At 43.4% G+C, this 13,038-nt stretch overlaps 1 protein-coding gene across 1 annotated transcript in view; it reads left to right on the top strand.

Moving 5' to 3' along the window:
* LOC115461130 (alcohol dehydrogenase 1A-like) overlaps positions 1-12,464 on the top strand; it is a 79,067-nt gene extending 66,603 nt beyond the window's left edge. Inside the window, exons 7-9 of the mRNA XM_030190726.1 lie at positions 639-774; positions 9,528-9,666; positions 12,398-12,464. Coding sequence (XP_030046586.1) covers positions 639-774; positions 9,528-9,666; positions 12,398-12,422 — 300 coding nt within the window. The 3' untranslated portion in view covers positions 12,423-12,464. The remainder of the gene's footprint in view (positions 1-638; positions 775-9,527; positions 9,667-12,397) is intronic.
* The last annotated feature ends 574 nt before the right edge of the window (positions 12,465-13,038 follow it).

The following is a 13,038-nucleotide window of genomic DNA, read 5'->3' as shown; positions in this document are numbered from 1 at the left end:
GTTGTCTCCTTCTCGCCCAGCGTCTTACTGATGGTTTTGTAGCCCATTCCAGCCTTGTGCAGGTGTATGATCTTGTCCCTGACATCCTTAGACAGCTCCTTGCTCTTGGCCATTTTGTAGAGGTTAGAGTCTGACTGATTCACTGAGTCTGTGGACAGGTGTCTTTCATACAGGTGACCATTGCCGACAGCTGTCTGTCATGCAGGTAACGAGTTGATTTGGAGCATCTACCTGGTCTGTAGGGGCCAGATCTCTTACTGGTTGGTGGGGGATCAAATACTTATTTCCCTCTGCAGAATGCAAATAAATTCATATACTTTCCACAATGTGATTTTCCGGATTTAATTTGTGATGTGCTATCTCTCACTGTTACCAATAACCTACCCTTCAATTATGGGCTGCTCATGTCTTTGTCAGTGGGCAAACTTACAAAATCAGCAAGGGATCAAATACTTATTTCCCCCACTGTACATAATTTTACCTTCTCTGCAGGCCCCCCCCCCCCCCCCCCCCCCCCCCCACACACACACACCTTTGGTTCATAATTCTGTGCGTTATACTATTATACTGCAGTCTTGGCTTGGTGATGCAGGCTGGGCAGTTCTGTGCTGCTTTTAATTGCTTATTGTCCTGTTCAGAAAGCTGCCCTGGAGGCCTGTCACATAGGCTATGGAACTAGTGTGATTGTTGGAGAAGCACCAGCCGGAGCAGAGATTTCCTTCAGTCCCGTACTGCTTTTCACAGGTCGCACATGGAAAGGGAGCATTTTTGGAGGTAATAATTAATGTGGTGAGAAACATGGCAGAAGACCAGTGCTATGAATGTAAACATATTTCTCAGTGCTCAACTGTTGTACATCAGAGGCAGGAAAGCTTCTGTTTGTTTAAAAAGATATACCATGATTTTGTGCACCAAAGGGCCCTTTTACTAAAGGGTTGGCACATGGCAACAGGCTTGCCATGCACCAATTCAGAACTACCGCAGGAGCCTGGCAGTATTCCCCCATTCCCCCATCCAGAGTGCACCATTTCCGACGCTACAAAAATATTTTTTATTTTTGTAGTGCTGGTGCTTTCCTGGTGGTAATCACTGCCTAGTTACCGCTGGTTTAGGTTGGAAGCCCTTACCGCCAACTCAGTGGGTGGTGGTAAGGTGTCCCCCTTCCCAAAATGGCCACGTGGCAAGTGGTTCACTTACTGCACGACCATTTCTTTTTGTAAAAAAAGAAAGCCTTTTATTCCGTTGCGGTAAAAGGGGACCTCAGTGCACGTCAAAAACATGCACTGATGCTAACGCAGGCCCCCTTTTACCACAACTTCGTAAAAGGACCCCCCCCCCCCAAATCAGTATACTTCACCAAGGCTCTAGTACAGTGTTCTCAGCCCAGTCCTTGAGAACGATCCCAAAAGAGGTGTTTCCAAGTTATTATAAATATGGGGCAGTGGTGTGCTGGAGCAGGCTTACACTGGCTCATGAGAGCCTATTTTAACAATTGGCTCCCAAAACTTGGGCTCAGGCCCCGTCCTGGTGTCCTCCTCCTCTGTAGCTCGGACATCTTCTCTCCACCGTCCTGATGCAGCACCTCTCTGCTTTCTTCCTCTTTGTCCTCCCTCTGCCCCCCTACCTCTCCCCTGTCGCTAGGGGGGAGGTTGGTTGGTCACCCACTAGGCCAGCAGGGACCCTTTGCTGGGGGAGTTAGGGGTGGCTGGAGACCCACCGGATCTTCAGCCCTCCATGAACCTGGGGGGGGGGGGATCGTCGGGGGGACCAGAGGTCCGCCGGACCTCCGGCCCCCGTTGCTCGGGCCAGGGGTAGTTGGGACCTGGTGGTCCCATGGACCTCCAGCCCCTGTGTTTGACAGGTTTGGGCTATTGACAGCCCAGACCTGTCAAACAAGTGCAGGAGGATTGTGCTGAGCGAATGCTCAGGCACAATTCTCCCACACTTCTACCCCATGATCAGAGATAATAATGTGCTTAAATTTGCATGTAATTATCTCTGATCATAGGTCTAATAATGCCCCGCGCTGTTCCAGCGCTATGGTTGGAGTGCTGTTTGGAACAGCACGAGGTTTTGATCTGTCTTCCAGTGAACAGTTAGCTTACACTTGTGTATGATTCAAAGGAGATGTAAATGCCAATGGGAAAATGCCCACTCCCCACTAGTTGCAGGGTTGGCTACACCCGGAGAGAGCCTGTTGCTAAACTTTTCCCAGCACACCACTGGGCTTGGAGAGGAGGGGGTGTCCTGAGAATTGGACTGAGAACCACTGCTCTGGTATCAGTACTGTAGCTATCCTGCCTGTAGGCAATGCACCTGTACTAGTGGGAAGGGAGGGGAGGGAACCTAGGCCTAGGATTTCATTTTGTCAACTGTTCCTCAGATTGTATAGGCACAAAAAGAGGTTACAACATAGCTGCCGAGAGGGGGGGCAAAATTTCCAGGGCCCAGGCCTCCAGGAGGCCCTGGTGCAGGGGTCTCTCTCTCTCTCTCCTGATCCTGATGGGACCCGGGTGATCGTGTCCTGACAGGAGCAGGAGAGAGAAAACTCTGGCACTGGACCCCCCCATGCATTGCCTGCCTAGGAGCTGCTGGGCCCTCAGGCTGTGCATGCTCAGTTTTGAGACTGAGCATGTGCGACCTGAGGAAAGCAGCCGCAAGAGCAGGCAATGCTGGACAGAGGAAGGAGCTGCGCTTCCTGCAGCTGGCGGGGCCAGCCAAGGTACTTCGAGAGGGAGGGGGTGGCGGTGGCGATGATGATTTTGTGTGTGGGGGGGGGGGGGGGTGGCAATGATGATTCTGCCCTGGGCCTGGCTCTGCCTCTTGGCAGCCCTGGGTTACAATAGCATGTTTTGAATGTTTTAAGCAGAATTGCTAATCATAGATGCTTCAGCTTTTCAAAGAGCTGTCCTTTAGCTGTCAGCTGGTCGATAGAGGTAAGCACTCACATATAAGCACGTATACAACCATTTGCAAACAATGACTGGTTTTCTCCTATTGCATTATTTTATTAATAATCACTGCCCACCCTTGGGTCCATTTTAAATGTGTTAAAAAGTTAACACTGAAGTTAGCACTCACGGGAGCAACCAGCTAGCAACCAAAGGCCAGCTCTTTGAAAAGCCGCCTCTTATTTATCTTTCAAGAGCTTCTATTAGGTTTTGACATCAACACGGTAATGGCCAGAAATCTAGACAAACAAAAGTAAGGAAGAATGGGAAACAACCTTAGGAAAGAGATGGAAACAATACTTAGCCCTTTGTTTCAGGTGCATATAAGTGTGAATAAAAAAAAAAACATATAAAAGAGAGAAATTCAAATGGAAAGCATTGAATCAAAGAAGCAGCTGCCTTTTTATTCAGCTGCCTCAAATTTGGTTTAGAAAGGGTAGACATTCTAGTTGAAAGTGTTCAAATAATTTCTGTTTATTCAAGCTTTTCAATAACAATAGGAAGTAGATCCTGAGAATCCTCAAAGAACTTTGTCAGATTTAAAGTATCAGAGTAAACAAGTGCGTTGAAACCATCTTATTATTTATTGCATTTGTATCCCACATTTCCCCACCTATTTGCAGGCTCAATGTGGCTTACAGAGTTTGGTTATGACTTAGTCATTCCAAGATGTCAGATACAATGTTCAGACATTAAGTAAGGGAAGAGAGAAGGAAAGTGTTAGGCAGGATAGTGTTAACGGTGGACTTGAATAGCTGGGTAGGATGAGTTTAGTGTGGCTATGGGTTTTCTTTGTGGGCTTTGTTGAATAGGTGTGTCTTCAAAGATTTGCGGAAATTAGTTATTTCGTCAATAGTTTTCAGGGCCTTAGGTAGTGCATTCCACAACTGTGTACTCATGTAAGAGAAGGTGGTAGCGTGTATCAGCTTGTATTTTAGTCCTTTACAGCCTCAAGGATCTTCTTTAGTAAGTCTAAATATCAATGGGGCAATATTATAGGGAGATGTGATTGACTGGGGGAGGGAAATAGAGAGGAAAGAAGCTAGGACAGATGCACATAGACTGGGATGCTGTGTTGGGTGACAAGCTAAAATCACAAAAAATATAGCAAGAATGTTATGTGGTCAAATCTGCCATAGTTCCCTTAATTTTATAGGAGGCCTTTTCCTTGTGTAAATCAGCATTTTCCCCGGGATTCTATATATTGTGCCTCAATTTCCATGTGGAAATCGAAGCATATTCTTCAACAATGTATGTATATTAATTGTTTAACTAGCTAATCAGCACTGTTAGTTAGATGTTAAGCAATTATCTGCACTAATTGACATTAAGATTTACACGCACAACTCACTAAGCGCATTCTGTAACATGGTGTACATAAATTCTAAGTCGCATAGTTGAAAATGGGGTGTGGCCATGTTTCTAAACTCTATGCACATTGTTGTAAAATACAACAGCTCTGCACCTAATTTAGGCAATCGGGATTTACACCAAGTAAAACACGGCGTAAATGGCTGCCACTAGATTTGGTCACGTGGAGATGTGCTTGGCATAATTCCATATACCGTGTGGAAATTTAAGCCTATTCTATAAAATTTAGGCATACCGTAGAGAATACGCCTAGGCGTATTTTTTTTCCATTCAATATTTTCAGGTGCCAACATATAGAATCTAACCCTTGTGCTTGGAAAGGTATACCTAAAACTACCTCCTACACTTTGTACTTAAGGGTTGATTGACTTGCCCAACATAACAAGGAGCATGGGATCCTCTGTTGTGGAAATAACAGTGATAATTAATTTAGGATAAGTGGCTTCTAAGAGGATGGTGCAGTTTTCACGTATTCTCCTTGGCAGAATAGCTCAAGCTCTTTCAAGTTAGGTGGGTATCATCTGTGCATTGCAGTTTTCAGATTTTCTATTGGATTCGGTTCTGGATTTTTGCTGAGTTATTCAAGTGCATTCACTTCTTCCTAAGACACTCCATTGTTGCTTTTGCTATGTGCTTAGGATCAGGTCTGTGGCAGATTGGAACAGGTTTTCCTCCAGGATCTGCCTGTATTTTGCACCATCCCTTTTTCCCTCAATCTTCACTAGCCTCCGTGTCCCTACTGCCACTTTACTGTAGGGGTGCTATTAGCAGTGTGGTGTAGTACACCATGACACTAAGCACCTTACTAATCACAGAGATCAAAAAGTTCCACATTGGTTTCATTAGAGCAAATATTCTTCTCCCAGATGCAGTGTTCCCTAAGTGTTTCTTCATGAAGACTATGCAGCACATGTACTAGTACTACTAATCATTTCTATAGCGCTGCTAGACATTTGCAGCGCTGTACACGTTATGTACATGTACGTTCTCTGTCCCTAGGAGGCTCACAATGTAAGGGTTTTTGTTGTTTTGGTTTGGGTTTTTTTTGGTACCTGGGGCAATGGAGAGTTAAGTGACATGCCCAAGGTCACAAGGATCGAACCCAGGTTGACAGGATCAAAGCTTGCTGCACTAACCACCAGGCTAATCCTCCACTCCATGTGACACCTGTGACTTCAGCAGTGGCTTCCTTTTTGCCACTCTCCCATACAGGCCATGTTTGTGAAATCATCTTGAAATTGTTGAACAGTCAATATTTCCCCCAGTCTCGGCCATAAAGCTCTGTAATTAGTTTAAAGTAATCTTCAATCTCGCACCCTGTCATTCTAACGTGCACATTTTTGCTATGCACAGGTTATAGAGTAGTGCCAGTTATGCACATAATTAGGAATTAATTTGACACTAACAATGAATAATTGCCAGTTATTGGAGTTAAAATTGTTTGTATTCATACATAGCTTTTACAGCTCACTGTGGTTAATGGAGAATAGCCAGGCATACCTTTGAATTTACAGATTAGGATAAGTTTTGTCATAGCTTTTTCAGAAATATGTAGTAAGATTTTTAAGCATTGTCCTGAATTTTTTGTAATTTGATAAGACTGTAATGATTTGTGGGAGAGAATTCCAGATGTCACTAATTAGCCCTAATTTGCAGTTGTGTTTAACCACCTGATCGCTATTCTAGAATGTTATGTGTAACAGTTCCTGAGTGCTATTCTGAAATGTTAGCACCTAAATTCTAGCATGTAACTGCCAAGCAGTTACACACTCAGCTTTTAGAATACTGTCAGGTGTGTAACTGCCACATTTAGGTACAAGCATTTACACGTCCCATAGAGCTGGTGTAGGTACTTGCTCCTGAAGTTAGGCGCATAACCACAGACCTATGCTAGTATTCTGTGACACCAGTTAAGCATTTAATTGTCATTATAGGATTTGTGCTTAGTGCACACACTTTAGATTCCTAACCTTAGGTGACCTGTGTAGAATTACCCCCAGAGTGACCTTCCTCAGCAGTTTCCTTATCCTAAGGCTGCTGACTTTGGAGGATTACCTTGAATGAGGCAATGTCTGGATAGCGCCAAACTGTTTTGTTGTTACAATGATGAGCCTGACAGTGCCCCAAGGATTATTCAAACACACTGAAATTTTCTTACAACCTTTCCCCAGCCTCTACCCTTGAATAACTTTATTCTGGTGTTTCTTTGGGCAACTCTGTATTCAATACTTTTACAATTTTGCTTCACTTCATAGAGCAAAACATCTTGATTCTTCATTCAAAAATATTCAAATTAGTGCCTTGTAAAGACAGATTTTCAAACAGAACTAATTTAGGTGTGCTGTGGCTAAAGATGTGAAGATTCATGCAGTGAGACTTTTTTGATTCTTATTCATAATTCTTGAATAGTCTGTAATTTTATGATGGTGTAGAGGATGTTGTATAGATCAATGAAACAAACTCCTACTTTAATGTACTTTTAATTGTATTTTTAATAGCAAAATGTGAAAATGTGCAAGGTTGTGATGACTTCAAGGAAGTGTGACTGTAATTACATAGGAAAATATGTGAAAATAGTTCTTTAATTTCTTATATATCATCAGAAAGCTATCAAAGCAATGTTCATAAAGGTAGAATAGCCTCTGGAAGGCTCACAATCTAAGTTTGTACCTGAGGCAATGGAAGACTACATGATTTGCCCAAGATCATAAGGGGCCTTTTAGTGCAGTTGAATATGAACCGGGTCCCCTGGTTCTCAGTCCGCTGCTCAGACCTTTAGGCTTGTGAGTTGTAGCATCAGTCATCAGAACTTTAGATGTAGCTAGGGAACTCAGTGAAATTTTTGACAGATCTCTTAAGTTAATCTTCAGAAACTGGAAGTGGTTCCACAGAACCAGGGAAGGGTAGATGATACCAGTTTTACCAAGGATATCAGGGAGGAAATAGTATACTACAAGCAGCTTAATCTGGGCTATGTGGTGGGAAATCTATTAGAGACTGTACTGAGGAAGAGATAAACTAGTACCTAGCAGTACCACCTCAGTCTCACTACTTTTCTTCCTTCAAAGTTTACTCCATCCGTCTATTCACTCCTCTACCTCTCTGAGTAGTAGTCATTTATCGACCCCTTGATAAGTCCTTTTCTTCCTTACTTTGACTCCTGGTTTTCCTTCTTTCTCGATCCCTCGTCTCCTTCCTTCATTCTTGTGGATTTTAACATTCATGCTCATGATCTCTCTGACTCTTATGCCTCTCAGTTTCTTGCTTTAACATCCTCCTTCAATCTTCAGCTGTGCTTCACTACCCTACTTACCAGAATGGCCACTGTCTTGATCTTGTCTTCTTTTCCAACTTCTCACCGCCCAGTATCTGCACCTCAGTTCTGCCCCTCTCTGACCATCTGATAACTTTCACACTCAAACACCCTCCCCCTAGTCTTGTACAATCTCCACTAATGCATGTAGGAATCTTCAGGCTTTTAACTCTTGCACTCTCTCCACCAGTGTTTCATCCCTCTTCTCAACCACGATGCTATCCAAGTCTGTCAGTGAGGCTATCTCTCTATATAAAACGCACCTCCAACATTCTAATGAAGCCTCAAGTTTCCCAACATTCTAAATGTGTCATGGTGTAGATCGCTTTTTCTCCATGAGTGTTTGCCCCGCCCTCGCGTCACAACGTGACCCCTTGGGATCTCCTGCTTCTTTTCCAAAACACCTTGACGGAGGGGGGGGGCCCTGCCCCACACTCTCATTCTTTCTCACACACACACTCTCACACAGACAGCCTCAAACTATGTCACACACACCCACACTCGCACATTCACTCCCTCTCTCTCTCTCTCACACAGTCAGTCTCACACACTCTCTCTCAAACATACACACTCCGCTGAAAACCTTGCTAGCGCCCGTTTCATTGGTCTCAGAAACAGGCCATTTTTACTAGTTTCTTCCTATAATACTATTCTCTCCTCTGCTTTGGATACTCTTGCTCCTCCCATTCCGTGAGGTGTACCAAACCCCAGCCTTGGCTGACCTCTAGAATCCACTATGTTCCTGTTCCCAATCTGCTTTAACGCCTTTGGCTGAAATCCCATGTCCATGCTGACTTCATACATTTCAAATTCTTGCTGACCTCCTTCCAGTCTGCTGTTTCACTTGCCAAGCAAGACTACTGCATCCACTTGATTAAAAACTCTGGGCTCAAATCCTTGATGTCTCTTTGCCACACTGAACTTTCTCCTCAAAGTGCCATCATCTCCAACACCCCCCCACCCCCCCCCCCCCCCCCTCTTCACTTTCTCCCCAGACTATGGCTAAGCACTTTCATGATAAGGTTCACAAGATTAACCTTGAGTTCTCAACCAAGTCACTTCCACCTCTTTTTCCCCCAGTCCATTCTGTCAACCCCTCCTTCAATCTCTGCCTCCTTTTCTGAAATCACTGAAGAGGAAACTGCACATTTTCTTTCCTACTCCAAACTGACTATCTGTTCCTCTGATCCTATTCCCATCCATCTACTCAGCACAATCTCTTCTATTGGCATTCCTTCTATTTGTCATATCCTCAATCGTTCACTTTCCACTGCAACTGTTCCTGATGCCTTCAAATATGCTGTAGTTATATCACTCCTCAAAAAAACCTTCATTGGACCCTACTTGCCCTTTCAACTATCACCCCATCTTCCTCCTCCCTTTCCTATCCAGGATACTTGAACATGCTCTTCACCACCATTGTCTTGACTTTTTCATCTCAAACTATTCTTGATCCACTTCACACTGACTTTCTCTGTCTACATTCAACTGAAATAGCCATTTCTAAAGTCTCCAATGACCTGTTCCTGGCCAGTGCTGTGGTGGTCAGAGCTGATATTTAGTGGTTCTACCCAGTTAAATGCCATTGAATATCTCATGGCTAGCCCACTCAGCTTAGTGTAAGTGGGCTGCAACTCTCCAGCCTTCTTAAACCATGCTGAATATTGACTCAACTGTCTTTATTCAAAAGGTTTTCATATGATGTACCATGATAAGAGCTTGCATGTTCATTCATTGTCCAGTCTGTATATACTATAATCACCTTGAGAAGAGCATTAAGGTGATAGAGTGGATTGGTATTAGCAAGGATTGAACTACTTCCTTTCTTGGTGGTGGGTTCAGTGGTTCTTCTTCCTGTGACCGTTGTGTGTTTTGGTTATTGTGTTTTCCAGGCTGGAAGAGTAAGGACTGTGTCCCCAGACTGGTTTCTGATTACATGGCAAAGAAATTTAACTTGGATGGACTGGTGACCCACACTTTACCTTTTGATAAAATCAACGAAGGGTTTGAACTTTTACAGTCCGGACAAAGGTGCTTTATAAGAACAAAAACATTAGACTATAAATGTAATAACATTATATAAATTTACTTAAACTTAGCTGGTCTAAGGGTTGAAAGCTGGATGCTTTATAAATGATACCCTAATATTTAGGGGCCAATATTCAGACCGTAGGAGTTAGCTACCTCCCGTGGTCAGCACTAAACCCAGATATTCAATGCCAAGCCATTTCTGGTGGCCAGCATTAAATATCCAGTTTATTTTTGGCTGGTTTGAACATAACTGGCTAAGTCGATATTCAGACTTAGCCGGTTATATTCAAATCGGCCAGAGATATCCCATGTATTCATGTGGCCAAATATAGCTGCCAAAATGGGGCTGAAAATCAGCAGATAGCCGCTTATGTTGCTTGATATAACCGGCTAGCCACTATCCAGCAATATTCAGCGGGAGTCAGCAGGCTATAGCCGGTTATGAGGCATTGAACCAACCTGGTGCCGATTCTGGCCAGTTAAATGCTTTTGAATATTGGTTAGTGTTTAATGGCTGCAGAATAGTACTTATGGATCGTTGCTTCCCCCCCACCCCTCCCGATACTGCCTCTAGAGTTGCGGCTGGTCTGGGTGAAGATGCAGCAGCAGTAGGATAATGTAAAAATAAACTGAGCTTTCTTGCAGGCCTAATGTTAACAATGCACTCCCTGAAAGGCTTCACTTAATACAAGACTATCTGTACTTCAGGAAGCAGATGAAAGCTTGGCACACACACACACACACACAAAAGGAGTGACACGGGCTGCACATACTATAGCGGGACATGTTTATCCACTCCTACCCTAGCTAAATAATATTCAAGCACCTTTCTGACCTCATTTGCAACTTTCTTTATATTAGCTCCTTATTTTCTTACTCCTGTTTCTCTATCTATATGTTCCATCTTTGCTTACACACTATGCTGTCTATTAAAATGTTTTACTGCATACTGTGTTGACAATGTCTTATGCCATAGTGTTTGAATATTTTTACTGTTGTAATTGTCTGTTGCTTATGTTTGACTTATTCTTGCTGTACGCCGCCTTCAGTGAATTACTTCAAAAGGCGATGTGACGAAACACCTAGCCACTCGCCTGAGGCTAGCCATGCAGCCACTTAGAGGGTCTATCCCCAGCACAGCCATGCAACCACTTAGAGGGTCTATCCCCAGCACCGTCCTCCCACCGACTGGATCCCAACTGCCTCTGGGCGAGTCTCCCGCTCTCAAGTTATTCCCGGTGATTTCTAGGTTACTAGGGCCACACTCCCAGTGTTCCCACAGTTTCTAGAAAGCACTCACAGACCCAACACACAAACCACCAGGATTCTTAGTCAGTCCAGGACATCAGAGCCAATAACTAATAGGTTTATTGTCACAAGATTTGATCAGTGAATCGTATAAAACAGATGGAAAATTAACAGGCAATAACAGATAACTGAATATGGATCAAATATAAAATGTATCTACTACCTAAATAGTACCTGGGGAGTTCAGGAACAAGATATAGTTGCTCACAGGTTATGAAGGCTAACTGTTCACAGGGTCTCAGGAAAAGAAAACTTTCTCTTTCCACTCCCTTATCTGAAACTAAAAAAAAATACCTACAGCTTAAGGTAACAGCTTTAGGCGGGAAGAAAAAACTAACAAGTTCTCTAACAACTTTATAAACAACAGACAGTCACTAACTGCTGGCCAAACAAAACAAATGCACATCATAAGTAATAGCTATATAATTTACAAGCAGGAAAATCCCCTGTTTCACCACAGGTGGTAAATAAAATAAATAAATAAACATAACTTATCCGTTTAACAGCCCAGTATTGTCGCTTAACATATAAATGCTGCCTCTACCTTTGTCCCTTTCCAGCATAGGCCCCTCATTATGGTGCAGATGATCAAAAGTACCACACTGTTCCAAACAGTGCGGGGCTTTACCACCACTATGATCAGAGATAATAGTATGCAGGTTTAAACACACTATTATCTCTGATCATAGGATAAAAATGTGAGAGTTCTCCTTTATATGGTGCTGAAGCCCCGTCCAGTGCATCCCAGGATGCACTGGGCAGGGCTGGGCCATTTTCCAGGTGGCGCTGGAAGAGGAGGGAGTGTGCTACTCCCTCCTCCACCGTAAAGATATGGAGGCCACTAAACCAGGTTGGGGGGGGGGGCGGAAAGCTTGCATTTGCAGCCACTCGGCCACCAGGGCTTTTTTTGGGTGTGTGGGGAAGTTAGAGGGGCTCCAGCTCTCCGTGAACTTGGGTCGGGAGGACTGGAGGTCCGCCGGCTTCGGGTGGGGAGTTGCGGGGGGTTTTGTTGGAAGGGCCTGCTAGCATGCAAATGCATGCTGGACAGGGCTCCCCATTCCTCCCCATAATGCCAGCTCTGAGTTTGTGTAGGTTTACTGCGCTGCCCGCTGAGTATTGGGGAGGAATAATAAAATACCTGTTTATCATGTATTTGCATGCTACCTGTGGTCAGAGCCTGCGACCAAACGTGGGTGCTAGTATGGTGCTAATAGTCTCTAGCGCCTGGATTTGCTTCTGATCATCGGCCCAGATATGGATAAAATTTGGCTGATTAGTTAAACAGCCTGATGTTATCCATGTAAGGGCTGAAAAATGCTAAGTTATGCATTTCCTTGTGCTGGCAAATGCCTTAACTGGCTTCCAATATCAGGTTTAAAATTAATAATAATCTCTTTCTTTTTTTTTTTTTTTTTTTTTTCAGTATTCGCTGTGTCCTGTTGTTTTGAGGTCCTTGATGGAAGATTCCTGGATTATCATCAACTTAAGACGAAAACCAGCTGAAGTCTATCTTAAAAATAATTTCATCTGCTGGTCTGTAAACCAGTGTTTGTGCTTCTGATAGTTATGCCACTTACCTCATCTTTATATGCGTAACTAAGAGAGGAAATGCTTGCTGAGTGACAAGAAATTCAGTCAGAATTTTTCTGATAAAGCACTGTACCTCCTGCCAGATACAGTCAATACTGATTAGCTCATGCAAATGGAAATAGTCTTTTTCTCTAGGGTCAAAGCTTAACCTACAGCTGAATTTCCTATAATCTTTCTGTTGTTCCCAAATTTCTAAATAGATTTTTCAGGGGGGTTGTTTTGCATTATTTTTAGTTATTTCTGAATATACAAAGAACCATAAAAGTTGGATGCAGATAAAAGCTTCCAGTAAAGAGGCCATTCCGCCATTTTCACAGATTTATTATCTTCCAGATAAACAATAACAAAATCGAGAAATTCAAGAGTTAGTGTTTCAGCTATTCTTGAATCCTCGAGTAATGATACAGTTATACCATCAACATTAATTGCTACGGTTGCTCTAACTCCGGACAAAAATTGGTTACTGACTTTGTT

Source organism: Microcaecilia unicolor, chromosome 2, assembly GCF_901765095.1.
Source record: "Microcaecilia unicolor chromosome 2, aMicUni1.1, whole genome shotgun sequence".
Lineage (NCBI taxonomy): Eukaryota > Metazoa > Chordata > Amphibia > Gymnophiona > Siphonopidae > Microcaecilia > Microcaecilia unicolor.
Note: the sequence above shows the minus strand (reverse complement) of the source record. Positions and strands in the feature narration are given on the sequence as shown.